Source organism: Varroa jacobsoni, unplaced genomic scaffold (assembly GCF_002532875.2).
Source record: "Varroa jacobsoni isolate VJ856 unplaced genomic scaffold, vjacob_1.0 scaffold_462, whole genome shotgun sequence".
In the NCBI taxonomy this organism is placed as follows: domain Eukaryota; kingdom Metazoa; phylum Arthropoda; class Arachnida; order Mesostigmata; family Varroidae; genus Varroa; species Varroa jacobsoni.
In genome coordinates, this window is record NW_019213364.1 from 170,340 (window position 1) to 188,650 (window position 18,311).

The window sequence follows — 18,311 nt, forward strand, 5'->3', positions numbered from 1 at the left end:
AACTGGACCGGCGGAACGTTGTCCGAAAGCAAATGTACAACTACAAAAACTTGTACTATCTGTTTGGTAGTGTAGGTGTTATTATCAGAGCTTTATGAGTCTTTATCGTCGATTATGACTGACTTGTATTGTCAACAATCGGAAAAGATGAGAAAATACTACTCAGTAAGCAAAAATGAGCCATCTCTGCACAACAACATGAAGTCACACCGCAAGAATTACGATGGTTAGGATGCAGGGGTTACAGTGGGAGACCGTCAGTCATCCGCCATATATTGCTCCAAAGTTTACCATTTGTTTAAATCTTTCTATAAAAAGATTATCCGATGTCAGCATGATGTTGTTGAAGTTGCTGTTTAAAACCTAGTAGATTTTCGTACCTAGTAGATTTCTACAGTAATGGCATACATAAGCTACTAATATTAGCGCATACTTTGATCTAACATAGATAACTAAATCTGCAAAAAAAAAGTTCGAAATTGTCTTCGTTATGTCATGCTTTAACATCGGTACGTCATATAGCTAATAAGCCTACTAGCTGACTAGTTAGGCAATTATTGTAAAATCACGCATGAAACGAGCTAACTCGTACAAGAGGAGACTTGCATATCTACCTATTTCAGCCTCAAGTCACTCACTACGATATACCAGCGTATCTTGCTTCCTGTATCCCTAAACAAACCTCAATGAACACTTCGTTTAGAAGAAACACAGACTTTATATAATAAAGTGTCGGTGCCTGTTTGAAGGCGCTGTTCAGGCCCACCACATGATCTCTTTCCCCCTTCCGACTCAGCTAATTTCACTCTCTTCGCCATTTGCAGAAGCCGCACGAAGTGTTCAGCATACGAGGGATGCGCCTAGGTGTTCCTGACGTAGCAGCCTAGGTGTTGTGCGTTCACTGCGCGAGGAGAACCCAAGCAGTGGCTGGCGCGCTATTGTTAAACCGGTCATTTGTCACATGGAGAGGTTGGCCGTCTCCTACCGCTGCTGTGGCTATCAGCTACTGAGTGATCCGTCGCCACCACTTCACTTCATCCAGTTCACGGTAAGCCTTCACTAGCGCAACGCCCGCTGCGCTATCAGCAACGTACCATTGAGACCAGCCTACGACGGCCCTGGTTTAATGATCAGACTACATCTAAACACGCACACACACAGATGGAGACATACATACACATGCAGTACGATCACTCCCATACACTCTCTAACAAACCTCTCGAAGTGATCAAACCAGACTCAAAAATGCATTTGTGCCCACCCCCGGTTTTTCGCGTCTACAAGCAAACTTGTCACTTTTTAATCGAACAGGAAGGAAATAACCTTAATTTAAATGCAGTTCACAGTTTCGGACATACCTCAGTGAATTAAGGTATCTCGACCGCCCACCAGTTAGTTCGCGCGCGCTGGTTGTGTCCTGCCTCTTCCGAATCAATTTTTTAAATGAGCATCAAACAATTACTTCTCGTTGCCTAGGTGAGATGACTTAGTGCGCAAGGACTCAGCAGCGCAGGCTGCTCAAGGTGCATGGAACGGTCTCGCTCACACAGTCACTCTGTGATTGTGTAGTCGGTTCGATTTTTAAACCGAAGTACGCTACAACCACTAAAGTCTTTTCCGTTCCGGGCCTACCTAGTCATTGTCGGCTAGGACACACGAAGTGTTCAGGGAGTTCATTCGGGCCTACATAGCCTTGGCATCCCAGCGAGTCGAAATGTCCTTGGTGAGCAAAGACCTGCATGTTGCGGGGGCGTCGTTCAGCTGCTATAAATGACCATTCGAATAGGATTTTTTCGTCATCTCTCAAGCAGTTCAGTTAAGCTAACCGTACCCAAAGATAAATGCAACGTAAGCAGCATGCGGCCGTAACGAGTTCTATTGTTGAAGTGCGAACCTTTCTAACTTTAGGACCATATTCTATCCACATAGCAGTGAAAAAGACCACTGAGAACGATTCGTTTGCATTGTGTGATAGCATTGAATTCTCTAGCTGGTGTCTGCTTACCTATTTTAGATCTGTAACCGCTGAATGCGTGGTTAGAACCCACCCGTCGTGTTAAATGGCTGATCGTTTTGGTTAGCAGAAGACCTGCTTACCCCCCACCCGCCCCCTTTCCCCCCAAGGTCACTTCACGTTAGCGACCAGCTTCGTCAGGACATAAACTCTCCGCTCCTGTTCATATATACAGGGTAGCCCAGGTAGATGATGTTATCATAAATGTTCTTCAAATCTATCCGTTATGTTCGAATCAGTTGGCACAAAGAGGGGTTTGGAATCCGTTGCCTCTACTCCGATTTCAGTTGGCTAGCGCGAACTAAGCACTATAAAGTTTCAGCTTAGAAACGTTATTTATGCATGACTTTAAAAGGATCAGCATTTTTAGAGTAAATTATTATACTAATGTTCTTAATCCAAACATTTTCTAGCTATGAACTGCTTCTTATACCTTGGGGCTGTCAGTTCTGAACGGCTTTCTCATTCGACGGCATACATACATACATACATATTGCTAACGTTTTCTTTGACAACAAGCGGAGAGAAAAGCCGTATGTTTCCCAAAAGGCCTTCTATTCTACCGCCCACATAAAATTACTAGAAATAATTCATCTATGAAAAAATATCCATTGAAGACATTCGTTGACCTTTCAAGGCTACGTTCTACGAGGGAGAAGTGGGTTTATATGAATCACTAATGATTTCATGTAACGACTCACTCATTCAAGAAAACTAGAAAACGTATGGATTTTCTTCTAGAAAGAGTTATATGCGTTACGACTAGCTGTTTTATGATAACTTACTGTCAAGTTAAGTACGTCAGAGATCTGTCTACGATAGATTCACATACACAAGTTCTGCGGTGTAGTATGAAGCCGGGTTTTGAACAACTTAAGTATTGGCAGCCCGCCTATGTTTTACATTTTCGATGAATGTTCACAGTACATGCACCGTTCTCCAAAGCTAACTTGATATCATTCAAGTCTGTACAACTACCATGGTTATACATATTTTGGGGTACAAATAATTATCCAAGCTAAATTCGCGTGGCTATCTGCGATGTGGTCAATACTATTCCGAATGATACGTTATACAGATGAAATCGTCAGGGGTTCCTTCAAAAGCAACCTACAATGACATGCGGTACGACAACCGCAAACCTACGATAATCTTTACTAGGACGGATCATGCCTTGGTTCTTTCAATTTTTGCATTCACAGCACCCGGTTTCACAACGTAGTAAGATATATGGACACACTGCATCACGACCTATATATATATAGTTTCCAGCGTGATCATGTTATATAACTCGTCTTTAGTCTATTTTTGAAAGTGTATCTTTGGAACGGGCTAAACTGCGGAAGAAAAACAAGCTGGCAAATTTGTGTTTCTTTCATTTGACAGAGGCTCCGAAAACTCCGAAGAAAAAGCCCTCCCACATAGCGCTACCTATTGAAATTTGGTCAAAGAAAATATCCTCTCGAAATGTTTGACTCGTGCATAATTCTAAGGTTTTCTAAAGAAATTAGCTTTAATAGTATTGAAAAATTTAGATCAGCATTAAACTGCTAGAAAAAATGGAATGGCCTATATTGCCTCCTCTCACCCTTCCTTAGATATATTGTCTATGTGGACGCGGTACTCAAATATTCAATTACAGTATAGTTACATCTATTTTCAAATCGGTCTTCTTTTACAGCAGAGCCACTTTGACGGTGGGTTTGTCACTATTATTATTATTATTATTAAAGAACTCAACGAAATACTAGAAATCAGCCACTGGTCACTCTGTTACATCAGCGCTGTTACGCCGTCTGAAATGGCATAATCATAATATATATATATACACATTGAGTAGATTCTTCAACGGCAGTGTCGATTCAGCTACACAGCATCTAAGAAAAATCGTCACGCTTTAAAATGGGCACGCGGGACTTTCAAGGACTCCATTCATCATGCATCATGCGAAAAAACTTCAATATAATGTCGGTACACCACAGTAGCATGCAAACTGGTGTTCATATCTATGATCAACGTGCTCTAGTATACAGCGGCCTCATTCAGGTAAGGAGAATCTTGTGGGTGAACATGCAAATTGACACACATACAAAGTCGCCCCGGAAAGCATCTATCTCTCAGCGGGACGCATGCAGCGCGCTACGAGGACCCAATGCTCATTCAGATCGAAGACTGAGCCGCGCGGTGAGATCAAGATCACCGAACCTCGAGACGCGCCAAAGACGCAGTGTTGGCGCTCCGGGGAATCAAGCTAAGTGGGTTAACGTGGCGTCTACCGCCGATTTCTTGCAGAGCAGACAACGCTATAACCCACGGCTGGTAGAGAGAGAAGCTGTCCTCTCCGAACTAGAAATATATGTGTCTAGATGTAAAGAAAGGGAGACACGATTGAAGTTGGATACGTCTAGCTACCGGATGACACCAGTCTGGTCATCTTGGGATCTTCAAGATGATATCGCACAGATAGTAAGTCGTAAAGCGATTTAGCCAGTGAAATGTACGATACATTTTGCGCATTTATGAAGCTAAGCTGGCCGCAAATCTCTCGGCTGAAGAGGCCTCTTGCAAGTATGGAAAGTATAACTCTATATATTTGCTTGGGTACTCGAATACGATTCAGACCGGGCTAAAATAAACCCGCCGCAGTTACCAAACCTATATAGCTAAGACTTCAGATCACTCAGCATTTGGTTCGAGCTTTTAAATGATTATAATGCACTTTTTGAAAACAGAAAAAAGACCACGATTAAAACGAGGAGTGTGCAATGCTTTGCTAAGTTTTCCGCATAGTATGTTTTACTTCGTACGTTACATTGCGTGCGTTTTAGGTGATTCATTGATGCCATAATAAACACTATAAATAACATGTTATCCGGGTGTCAGTAGACAAAAATGAGAATCAAAACCCTATTAAATAGTAAGATGCGCCGTAAGATTATACCTGCTCCCAATAGGGGAAAAGAACACAGCTGTATATTAACGCTACGATGTACACTCACCCTGTCCTGTAACAGACCTTGCGCCTGGATGGACTAGCTGTCTTTCTTAATGCTATTTATACCTGTGAAAAACAATTTTAACAAAATTAATTCTATAAAATATATGTAAATAAAAAAGATTTTGTTACGTCTCTGGCATATATAAAAATTGTTTAATTCTCGATCATATTAGGATGCACACGTATGTACGTTAACGCACTTGATGGTTCATGATTTGAAAAATCGACGCGGTGCTATGAAAGTACAAAAGTATCACCTGTACAATTATAAATGATTAAAATAAAGAAAGCTACAAAAAATCCGACGGATTTACCTGAAGAAAGTAGCACCTACATCGTTGAATCCCATGCCTCGTTTCTGGCCTATTTTACGTCTTAAACTTCCATGAAATATATTGATTTTTGTTGCTTGAACGCTTGAAGCTGCAAATTTGCCCACTGAACAGTAATTGTGTGCAAGTGTGTGCAAATGAGACGATGTTAACAGTTGGGTAGTTAAAAAATAGGTTACCAGGTAGAAGAACAAAATTATTTACAAAAAAAACACCGCTTCAAGTGTTACCCTACGTCGACTCGGAAACCTATTTTTCCTAAGCGTAGATTTACTTCTCACCCAATCGCAAGTTTAATTACACCCTCTCCCTGAATTATTTATACGCTTCACATATATATATGTATATATATATATATATATATATATATATATATATATATATATAAATTTCACCCTGTATAAAAATTAGACCCGTGTTTCTTGTGTGGGAATGATATGGTTCGATTTCTCAAGCTGTGTATCATGCACACTCCAACCGAGACCTTTACAGCAGAGTGAAGCATTGTTGCGTCCCATCTATCGAAATATCTAAATGAAAGGAAATACTCGCATGTGGGTCAAAATATAAACCTGACCGTTAGCTGGCAGTATTGATGATTGACTCGGGTATGTGTCATTTACAGAATCCTCAGTGGAACTTATTAAAAATATCATTGCCATCATTGTTCAAAACTCTGTCTTTATTTACATACATTCTTAAACATTAAGAAAAGACAATTTGGGCGCCCAACCCTGTAATAGATAAGGTAACAGATAACCCCCCAATAATTATTGTACCTATCTAATGTAGGCTACACCTAGCTTGCTTACCAGGTAATAAATTTTTCCAACTATAACCTTCCTAGAATATTATAGAGACAATATGTTAAATTTGAATCATTCATTTTTAGGAACCACTATAAAAATCCTAATTAGTGTTTTAGAAATTACGGCATATAGACTCCTAGCAGATCTACAGTAGTACAAATTCCTAGTACAAATTTTTGCCCACACGTTACTGCTATACGTGCTCTTGATCAGCCAGTTCGTTAGACAACTAGTCCAATCTATAGGTATAGTTGTTTCCGTAAAGCTTTTGTTATACCTAAACGTTTGTTTACAGCTCATCCGTATCGGAACTTCATCCTGTAAAATATAAGTCAATTTCGCATAACTAATTTTTCGAACGATGAGGTTTGTTAAGCCAATAGCAACGTTATTACAGAAGCGAAATAACGTTCCAAGTCTCGCTTAAGTATATAAAGCAAGCCTCATTATGTAGATTTTGGCATCGCTTTGAGTTTAGACCTACTCATTTTTTTAGTGTAGATTCTACTGTCTCGAAGTCGATCGTGCAGGTGGTTCCGTAAGCGGAAATTACGTACACTTTTTTTTTACCTTACGTAACGCAGTGCCCACCGGCGGTGCCGGACACCGTCTTTGTTAAAACAAAGACATGTTCATATTTATAGTTATTTTTGTTCAAACATAGCTTTGCGTAATCGCTAGAAATAGAATTGCTGTGGTAGGGTACGCGCATGCAGAACGGTCATGCCTAAAGGACCGTGCCGAGATTTACAGAAAATTTCAAAACTTTGTACTGCTTTGTTTTGAAACGTTCGAAGTCAAGCAAAGGAGAGGAATACCAATTGATAAGCTCGCGTAACGAATCAAAAAGTTCATACACATCTCAAGGTCAATTTCAGAACTTCCCTTTAACAGGTGCTCTTCTGCGACCTAAATGCGCCTAGTACACGAGTATACACGAATTACAAGAGAAATATAGAAAAAATGTTTTTTTTTTCTCTTGAGCCGTGGGGAAACGAACGAACAACTATTTATTGTATATGCGCGTGTCTTAGCAAGTCTTCCAATATTCAAGTACTTAACAAAAAACGGTTAAAACCTAAGTAATTCAAAGTTGAATTGAATTAGTCCCAGTCACCCTATGTAAAATATTGGCCATCCAAAGCTCTCTAATTAGAACACTTTGTAACTCTCTTATTTGACATGCCCCTAGATTTGTGAATTGTCGATCCTTCCTCCCACCTATTCAATCAATGTACTCACTACTCCTACGATATGTTAGTACGGTACTACGAATACGATATGATAAATGAAGATGACATATATAAATGATTCATTTCGACTTCGGCTCTTTTTTTTACATTTGTTATTGTTACTTGTCGTACAGTCTCTGCTCATCGTTTAATATACCCTAAATTAAAAATACCCTCAATAATTAATATATAAGCCTAAGACAATTTTTCGAATACGCCGTTGCTGGCGCTTAAAAAATACATTGTACAATAGGTTCCTCCAGTTTATGTTGTAACAAACGATAGGTGTGAAAAACACGTTGTCTTCCCAATCAGAATCACCCAATTATTAATCGTTAATGCGCTCACGGCCTTATATTTCACTGAAAGGCAGCTGGAACACTCGCCACTTTGAAAATGCGCGTATTGTCTTTATTTTCTACCAACCGGCTTTCCATTTCCCTTTCTCTATCTAACCTTGTAAACTAGCTGCTATACGTGCGCATGCAGGAACGGTAGCGGGAAACTGAGCGTAGGAGAAGGAAAAAGCGAGTCCAGTTGAGGATCATTTCCAAGCAGTAGACCTTCATTGTCCTGGTCGTTTCTCTTCGACAAGGTGCCATAATCCAATGCCATCTTACATAGAGCAGCAGCACCCCCAAAGCTTACGCTTCTTTCAGCTTCCCTATGCCCTCTTTCCCGTGACACCTCTCGCCCTCTTTCACCTCCTCGCCCTCGCAAATTCTCTCGATCCTGACGAGGTTGCTCGTCCCTTTCCCTCGGTCGGGGGGCGGAGTCAGGGAGCTCAAGTTGAGATGTTGAACCTCGTGGCTGTTCAGTGTGCTCTCCGGTCTAATTGAGTTAGCTAGCGTGTTGTATCTCCTTTTCCCCCTGAATCCTGCTGCCAAGGTGATCGTGCCTGCCTACCTACCTACCTACCGGAGCTCTGCCAGAAGAAGGCAGGCCTGGGAAGACGGAGGCTTCTGGAAAAGAACACGAATCAGAAAACGCTAAGAATCCTTCTCTCAGTAGTTGCGGTACCAAATGAAAAGATAACAACAGCAGCAGCAGCAGCAGCAGCCGTAACAACACATCAACATACAACAGCAAAAACGGAAACAACACTATATCTGCCCCCGAGGGTGTTCAAAGAAGCGCGCCTTCATCACATTTCTACCACCTATCTGCGTGTTATCGTGTTCGTCTTCGATTGTGTGTGCGTGTATCCATCGAATTCATTCACAGAAAAAAAATACGCCAACACCATCATAAACTCTTTACTATTATGATTACAAACACTTCTACTAGTACGCTTAATACTATAGATATCACTGCTTCCATATTACACTGTAGGTCTTTCAAGTAAGGTCGTGAGTGTGGCAAAGGTTAGCTAAGTTCAACACAAATCAAGCAAGACGCGGACAAGATCATACAGCCACTGTCGAACAGCTAGCGAATTGAGCTGAGCCTTTAGTTGTGTGAATAGTGTGATTCGTGGTCATCGTTCTAGTTCAGCTCGACTAGATTAGAGGACGTGACGTTCTCCACTTAAAACAGGCCAAATGATGGACTATTCATACTTGAACCAGGCAGCCCAGGCCGCCTTCGACGCCAACTGTGGCGGTGCTCTCGACCATCAGCTGTGTTCGGTACCGTACGGTTCACAGCTAGATGGGGCAAGCTACGGGGTGCCGAGTCCGTCCGCCATGCCTCGCTACACGTCTCCGCCGGCGCGTGGCTTCTCAGCGTCGCCTCCAATAAATCCGCCGTTGACTGGTGCACCCGGGTTGTTTCCGCCGACAAAGCGTCAGGATTCCCCGATTCCTTCCCAGGGCACTTCGTCACCATCGCCAAACCCTACGGCTCCTCACGTCTTCTCGTCCGGCATGGGACTACAAGGTCAGTTTGAAAAAAAAATTATTCATTCACAGTAGCACATATTGTGATAAACTGGTTAATTTTTTGAGGCAAGGCTTGCGCACAGCTTAGGTCAGTGATTGCAACAGGAAGCCTCACTATGAGGGAGCTAAACTGGTATTCAATTAATGGTCAGCCTAGTCCTCATGGATGCGGCGATCTCCAATGTTTCGCTCATTCAGAGAACTGTATAACTCTAAAACTGAGTCACACTTGTCAAATTGCAGTTAGCGGCCGCACCTGCACTTCATAGAGACAGTCGACCGGCAAAGCGATATGTTGCCGTTCAGTCTCACTACAGAGTCCCAGACGGGAAACTCGCACTTTTGCTTTTAGCCCCCGTCGATCTCGGTGATGGTGCGTTAGCGTAAGTGCACCAGTAAACGGTGGTCTGGTCTTTTCTGATTCTTCGCGCAGCCGCAGGGGCTTAGCAGCAGAACCAGACCACCAAAGCTCTGACCACACATGAGTACACATCCACCGGAGAGGAAAATTAGCGTTCGTAAAGTAAATTCTACTAATTTCACATTCTACATACTCCTGTGTGAATAAAAAGCTATCTAGATTTGATATTCAAATACGAATGGGTTCCGCTTTGCCGCAATAAACACTTGGCTTGAGCTAAATAGTGCTATTTATTGCAAGCATACCGCTGACTATATCGAAGGTTACTTTGCTACTAGCCTATACATGAAGGCCTTTGTGGCCAGCAGCTTTCGTCCCGAATTCCAACATCCGATATATTCCAATGTATATTCTAGTAACAAACAATGTAACAGTTGATGATTCGGCTTTTCTTGTATACCCTGCTATGATTATTAGGCTTGTATGTAACTAGAAGCAGTATCCTAACGAACGTTAAAGGTCATCTAACACAAGTACTTCAATTAAAATGATGTATTCCGAAGAGGTCCTGGAGAAACAGAACTCAAGTTGTATTTCCGGTTATAAAACTCTTTCGATGTATGTGGATAACGATGGCTACCTAAGGGCCTTGTTAAGTAGCCGTCGTCGCACCGGACGCTCAACAGCCGCAATGAAGTTGACGCTTGTGACGCAAATCACACTCCTACCAACAAAGTTCCATGTTAATACTTACATATGTGGCGATTTGTCCCCCTGTTACAGCACTACTCTTTTACACTTAACCTGATGGTCATAATCAAGCGGCAATAGCACCCATTCACTAAGTGTCGGTGCCCTTTTGGTATCCCAGCTCTGGTTTTTACCTGCAATCCGACTCGCGGAGTCGTAGGCTATAGGAGCTTCCGCTGCAGTCAACCCTTTAGTATCAATCGTCTCCATAGCGTTCTTGCTCTTAAAACAGAGCTAACCAAAACAATCACAGTCCTTGAATGATATCTGATATCATCTGTATCGCCCCCGCCCGAGTCAAGCCTTTGTTCATGGCCCATAGCCGCTACAATGAGGCTTATCTACTACGTAATGTTTTTCTACGCACCGTTGTTATATATACTTGCACATGCTTTAGCCATCGATGTGGACTCATCATGGGTTGCTGAGCTCTCTAGATATAAAACGGAGGGCCCCAATGCGCGACAACCCTCGAAGTTCCCTCGTCATGCACCCGATCTACCCGAAGAACGGTCGCGTTGCACCAGCAGTGGCCAATTTGGTGACTCGTGATTTATGACCATCCCAACTGGTTACAGCAGTAGCCAGGTACGATACGGTCCCTTTCTTCTAGTCTACCGGTACCGCCGCCGCAACTTTATATACGCGCTGAAGGAATAGAAGGGTTTGTCTACAGGCGTGCAGAAACTGAACCTGAATGAAGGCTGTCGAGCTAAAATCGCAGGCTCGTTTTATCAGCTTCCCGGCCGAAGGGCAGCTTAGATGCTTCGTTGGCTAAGGATCATTGGGTTAGTTAACACGACTGAGCACCATGAATGCTGTCAATGTCGTTCCCGTAGCAACGACAGTCCCCAACGCAGCTGGTGAAGTCGGTCCGCTTTCGATGTCGCCAGAGGCTGAAGAAGAAACAACAGCGTTTTGGCGGCGCACAATCGAATCGTCGTTGTTCTACAATCGTCGAAGACAAGTGGGTGTTTTTTGCGAGTTCATCGGTGAAGGTGGGCAGAGGCGTGATTTTCGACCCGATTCAAGCAGATTGCGGCCATCACACAAACATGATGGCAACGTATGCGCCATTACAGGCGGTGCAACTTCCCTGGCTTAGCCATTTATAAACCTCTTGGAAAACACAACTTCATTGAAAACAAACTCTAATCGGTTCGCTCCGCTAAGCGTCGAGGCAGACGAGGGCTTTGATTGAAAATGCGCAGTACAATTAATTTGTCTAGTGGATCACGAATCCGTGAAACGAGTCCCCAAGATTGATTATGAACATCGTTCTATTTCGAGACCATCCGATAGTTAGATCGGGCTAGATAAAGCGTTAGTTGAGAATGTTAAGGCTTGGCCTGTCAAAACCACCAACATTGTCGCAGTATCAGGTCCTGGATGAAGAGAAATCTTCTGCTTGCATTTTCTAAAATAATGCTGATGCAGATATCGACTGAACGTGCTTTAAGAGTACGTCGCGCGAATGCGACTATTTTTGAACGTTACGGGTTATTTTTGCTAAAAAAACGTACCGCGCCTTCATTTAATAGGACAGAGTATTGGCAGTCCATCCACACTATGTAAGACTCAGGCCAGTAAATTTAAACAACGTTAGTTACCCGCGAGCGCCCTTGTTCATCAACTTACACGACCAATATGTACCAATCAGTAGAGCAAATCGTTTTACTTCTCCGTACAATATAAGTGATACGACTGCCAGCTCGCGATTTTCGCTTAGAAGACGTGTAACAGGGGTTTGTTCCGCTGACGACTCCGCTTACTCTCTCCGTCTGATAACGAGTGGAGCTTGCGGAAGTCCACTTGATCCCCATTTCAATAGCTTATGCTATTCACAAGCATCATACAGTTGAAGTAAATAACCATTTGGCTATTGCTAACACAGGAAGATACCCTTCTGGTTGTCTGTTCGGACATCTAAAGACTTCTGTTTAGTTCTTGGAGTGCGTAATCGTGCACTCGACCCTTAGGCGCTCCTCAGCGGATCGAGACAATATCCACTGAACGTTTCTGCACAATAACCTATTGAGACCTTATTCACAATCCATATCGCAACACAATGGAATCGCTGAAGAAAAACATCAGCAATGCCTACTCGAATATAAAAACTAACTCGTTGAGAGGTGAGCCAGCAAAGTTCATTGCATATATTCTAGTGCATGCATATACATTAACCCCGTCAACGCAGCACGGGTCAAAGGCGATCAGCCAGGGTGACGATGAATGCAAGCTAAATTGTTGTGAGAGAGAGAGAGAGAGAGAGAGAGAGAGAGAGAGAGCAAGAGAAAACGAACTTCGAACGGCAAACGTTGGCCAGTGATGAAACTCTGTGGAACAAAGTTAATCAGCTAACTTCACCAGTGAAGGTGCACGGGGTCTGTTCCTAAAATGATTTGGAGGCCGACTGGAGGTTATGAGTTATTGCCAAATATACAGTCGCGTTTCAATAGTCGTTCATCATCTAACCAAATGCACGGGGGCCGCATCCGAGGACCGGTGATGACCAAAACGCAGGAACCAACTACATCGCTGCCCACCACCCCACCAATGTTTCTAGCACCAGCCCACATAACGCAACAAAGCACATGTTTTACTTGCTATTGCTAGCAGTGTTAACATCTTGCTTGTTGGCCTCAATTAAATGAAATTCGCTACGGTTTGGTACCATTGACATGTACACGATTCTGTTTCGTGAACAAGGTAGCGTAAACTGTCGAGGAAACGCGATAAAAGAACATTGTTTGTGTATCTACTTGGTAACAGCGTCAATCATATCAGCTATCTTTTTGGCATGAATATACCTACTTACTTTGCTGGATAAACCTGTACTAGTAAAGATATGTTTGAGCGTTAACGAGTCCAGGAGTGGAACGCAGCTTCATTATCGGACTGTGAGAACTTCTATTATAATGAGATAAGCGTATTTAGTCATAGAATGAAAATGAGAAAATTTAGCCGCTTACTTTAACCTACGTACTTTCAATACTATTAAGATCATCACTCTGCCTGTCCATATGCTACATGTAGCATACGTTTGTTTGGTAAACGTCTCACTCGCCAATTCCAAAAGTGACAAAATAGAGAGTGTGTTGTCATTCAAATCTCGGATTGCTAGGTATGATATTGGTGTTGACGATGCCCTTCTGCGAGACCTCTCTAATAGTTGAAAGTATTCACGAAGTACCATTGAAATTGCCGGCACGTCACCAAAACGTGTACTCGACAATCTGATAGCGTTACTCTCACGTAAAAGCGCTATTGACAGATTGGTGGCCTATACCATTACTATTTTATCATACGACAAAGCATCGCAGATAGATGCAAGAATGATAAATTAGACTCTGTGTTGTTGATATGGCATGTTTTAGCCTTTAGGTAGGCACCGAAGTGATTCGTCATAACCAGTTGCTATGTAAATCTATGCACCTACCTAGCTAGCCATCGCCTGCTTGCACTCGATTCTCTCACTCCCTTAATCTGCCTCACGATCCAATCAACACCCAGAAGAACGCACGCTCGCCTTCATTGGCACGTGCACTGGGGTGCACGGCAACACACTGACAAATCCTGACGCTCGTGGCCGCGATGTCACTCCTTGCATCCTACAGTGCGTTACTTCAAACCTCCTGTTAGACTCACTCGTTCTATATTCCCAAAGATTACCAAAGGCCGCTCGTTTCCAAAGCAGCCGATGATCAGCAGCAATCGAACGCGTCGACAAGAAGATCGCGCTAGATAGTAGATAAACGCATCGCAGATAACTCATCTTGACATTCTGGGAACGAGCGATTAGGAATATCTGAGGACGAAAACGACGTCACTATTCCTTGGGAACTTATAATTTGGTTGGCCCTTGTATGATAAAGATCTTCTATTCCGAAAAAAAGCTAGAAGTGGTCATATTGTATGCGGTATAACAAGCGGCCACCTAAGTTAATGGATGAATGCCCCATCGAAGCTTAGATTTGAGAAGATGGAATACTGCGCATACTCTAACCCAAATGTGCATTTTACAATTTCGAACAGTACCTATATGAGATCGCCCTTGGCATAACATCTTCTAAATAACAGTTGCGTTGCCATGTTATTGTGCCATACATTTTTAATATAAATTATATTCACAAGAACTCTATCCGAAGTAAATAGAGAGAAAAAAAGCTCCTAACGTACAAATGGGCCCCAAAAGTATTACCATAAAAATCCGGAAATTGCTGTTAAGTTACTCTTATTTAAAAATAGAGTACAATTTCTCCCCTTTCCTACATAAAGCAATACTTCTACTAGTACTCTAACAAGGCAGACGGTATAGCTCTTAGAAAAAATACTGCAGGCCCTCATGACATTTTCTGCGTTACTTTTAGCACTAGCTGCACCTAATTAGATAGCACTAATCTTAACGTACTTGGACATACGGATCGCGTAATTAAGCACAGATCGATCACATTATTTATGCCCTTTGACTCGATCTCAAAGCCCAAGTTGCTTATATTTTTAGGTGGAGCTCGAGGAGTCTTCCCATTCCCAGTTAGTGCTACTGATACGGACGTTTGGCCACGGACGTGCGGTGATCGACTAGCCGAATGGAGCCCCGACAGAGATCGCCAGGGTCGGCAGGTCGCCTGGTTTGGACAAGGTTAGTGAAAGTTTATAGTTAGGTTATGGTAAAGTATATGAGATTAATTCATATAAAGTTATTCCGATTTCGTTTATTAAAAATATTTAATAAAGCTGTAATAGGCATAGATCACATGAATACTTCCTACTTCCTGCTCTATACGTTTCACGTGTGACAAAGAGCAAACTAATGCTGTCACCACTGGGGATAATGTATTCGCTTGATTTGAAAAAAAGGTTAAAAAAACTATTTTGCACAGTACGCATATTCCTTTTTTTCAAACTAGGCTTTTGTTGATTCTGTCGAAATCGCCATGACGTATCTGTCAACGAATCTCATTTTTCCACCACCTGGCTCTATTGTTCGCTGACTGCCCAGTACAAGACAACGCTGGGCTGTGAAATTCCTTCTTATGTGAGGTGTGCTGGGACCGGCGATCGTTTCGGCCTCCAGCGGTTGGCATCATTCTTGCCAAATGTCGATCTTTTCTCTATAGTCTGCAACCCGCTGAAGCGACCCTATGCCAACACTAGTTGGATCAAAAAACGTCGACCAGGGCCAGCTAGACGAGACCGGGAAACAAAACCCTCATCGTGTGAAGGATTGGTGCACCGCATCAACGTTCTGTCGACGTAATTCGACATCAAACAGCATCTGCCGTACGCCGGCAAAACAAGTGCACTCACCGCCTCAACCCACAACCGATGACGGAGATAAATCCATTAAAACCACATTTTCAAACAAACAGACAGAGATATACAGAGGTACGCCCACCTACATCAAAGATGAAAAAATGTGAAGGAAGACCCCCCGCAAGGGAGCCACGGTGCTCCCATAAGTTGTGTTCTGCCCAGTTTTGCAGGATAATCGTACTGTTGTTGTTACTGCTGCTGCTACAGAGACGGTTGTTGGTGATGGTAATGAGCACAAGAATCGAACAACGACATTGGGATTATGAAAAAAAAAAGTTTTTAATCGATGTTGAAATAAACGTCGTGTTTATAAACTTATGTTTATTCACTGTTTGCTGGATACAAAGAGATGTAACCGGTTTATCCAGTCTTAATGCTGTGTCTTGTTCATCCCGCGGTGTCGCAGCTGTTCATATCAGCAAGCCTATCTAAGCAATGACATGTGGCGAAACATTTAGAACAACCACGACGCTGAGGTTAAGACCTCCCCCACATCTGAGAGCTGAACGCCGCTTTTTCTATTAGCCTTCTCTTCTTGTACAAAACCCAACTTTTTTTCGTGCGCTACTTCATTGGCATCAACCGGAGTTGCTTCGTCTTCCTGACAATTCCTCAGGGAGTCAGACGCTCGTGTTTTTTTTACTCCTAAAAAATAAACAGGCGTTTTTAGAAAAGTCTACGCGTTATCTTCTTCTTTCGCGCCGTAGCCTCTGCAAGATTTTCACGCTGCTCACTTTCGTCTGTTGCTTTACCGTCTTCGTCCAGGAGTTTGGTCCTCGTTGGGAGTCAGACCGAGATGGAAAACCGAGTCAGGAAAAGGGCGATGTTCATATCTACGACACTACAGATCCCTCTGCACAGACCTTCTTTTTCGTCTTGCCTGCCTGGCCTTGCAGTGTCGGCTTCACCACCACAGTTATTGTAGAAACCAGCACAATGCTTTCACTAGCCCATAAGCCGCTTCCAGCTTTTCCCGTTCCCGCCGGAACGACTGTGACACCAGCGTATGCGCCACCGGATGCGAAACAGCATAGGAGACGATATGCCTCCAAGCGTTCCTATGCTTGTGAAACTGGTGCACGTCGCCCTGCAACGACGCCGAGTGCCTGCTCCGACACTGCTAAGGACTCGGTGCAGATCTCCGTGACAACAAGCAAAGAGAACCGTCACTAGCGGCTGGAGAGAGTTAGTATAATGTTGGAAGAGATAGAAAGGAGGCCGACGCTTCGCAGAAGAGCAGTGGGTCCGCGCTAGTGGTCGGCAACCGCAATGGCCGAAAAGAAAACGAGTGAGTCGTTGAGACGTGACTAGCAAACAGGCTCATCAACATTTTTTCGGAGAAGTCGCTAGCAACGAGGGACAAGAATGCCCGACGCGTGCTCAGCCGCCTCGCCTCTACGCTGCTCCTGTTGTCTTGTTGCCTGACAGAGTCCTGCAGCGCTTAAAGGGGCTCTGGCGTATCCTGTCTCACTTTCAGTTCTCTGTTGCTATCCCACTCTATGTGACGTTTTTGTTTTTATTTAATTTTTCAGTTTGTTCCTGATCGACACTAAAAGGTGCGGTTATTTACAGCATCGTCGACTGACGGTTGTTGGTGGCATAGTTTTATAATAGCTCTTGTTGATTTCGAATCTTTAAGAGAAAATAGGCAAAGTAAGAAGGACTTTTTGGGCACGCACTTGGGTGCGGATTTACTAACTAATCGGTGAAGCAAATTACCGCTTAATCATGGAAGCAAACGAAAATATAGAGACACAGTTCCAAAATGGTGGCTACGTACAGAGCAGTGAAAGAATAGGACATTTGATTTTGACGCTTAGTTTATAAGTAATCAACTAAATCAAAACACAAAATCCAAATTCGTCACAGTCCTGTACCAAAGGGTGCACTGATTCCATTTAAAAACAGCACAAAAAGTGCGCTGTGTACCGTGGCAAATTATTCACAGTACCATAAATGTTGATCGTACCGCTGAATGTTGCTAGTAGTAGTACAAGTCTGGTGATGAGCCGCAAGGGCCTATGCATTCAACATTTTCGTTTCTAGTACCTTTCGGCCGACATATATATATATGTCATGTTTGCAAGTTGAGTACCGAAGTAATCTAATGTAGTTGCGGTTAGCCACGGCCGTGATGATACTGGTTGGTCTGTAACAGCGTTTGCTTTTACAGTTACGCCACTGCGGCCGCGTACCGTCTATGGATCTGGACGAACAAGCCCACGATCATAGGGGCACGAGTTCACACAAACTCAGCACACTTGGGCGACAACGAATAGGATAATTTGCAGCATTTATCACATTTAATAGTAATTTGCAACAGCACGCAACCGTCGCGACGAGGAGGGCAAATGTCGACCGCACATTGTCGAAAAGTAGTCAGTACCTCTATTTAGTCAGCCATCGGGGGGCGAAAAGTAACTTGAAATTGGCGGGTCGCTGGCTTGGGCGTCGGCGAACAATCCGGCGATAACGTTCTATTTTATCGTTGTTCTACTACGCTGATAATAATAGTAATAATTAGAGTTGTTAGTAGTCCATTAGCCTGTAGCATGTGTAACGTAACGCCGGGAAAGGACGGCAAAGACGTACGAATGGCTTCATACATCATACATACAT

The 18,311-nt window shown here is 43.1% G+C and overlaps 1 protein-coding gene across 1 annotated transcript in view; it reads left to right on the forward strand.

Moving 5' to 3' along the window:
* The first annotated feature begins 8,917 nt into the window (after window positions 1-8,917).
* The window catches only part of LOC111260658 (uncharacterized), a 55,592-nt gene continuing 46,198 nt past the window's right edge, over window positions 8,918-18,311 (forward strand). Inside the window, exons 1-2 of the mRNA XM_086968417.1 lie at window positions 8,918-9,263; window positions 14,881-15,018. Of these exons, the coding sequence (XP_086824543.1) occupies window positions 8,927-9,263; window positions 14,881-15,018 (475 nt within the window). The 5' untranslated portion in view covers window positions 8,918-8,926. The remainder of the gene's footprint in view (window positions 9,264-14,880; window positions 15,019-18,311) is intronic.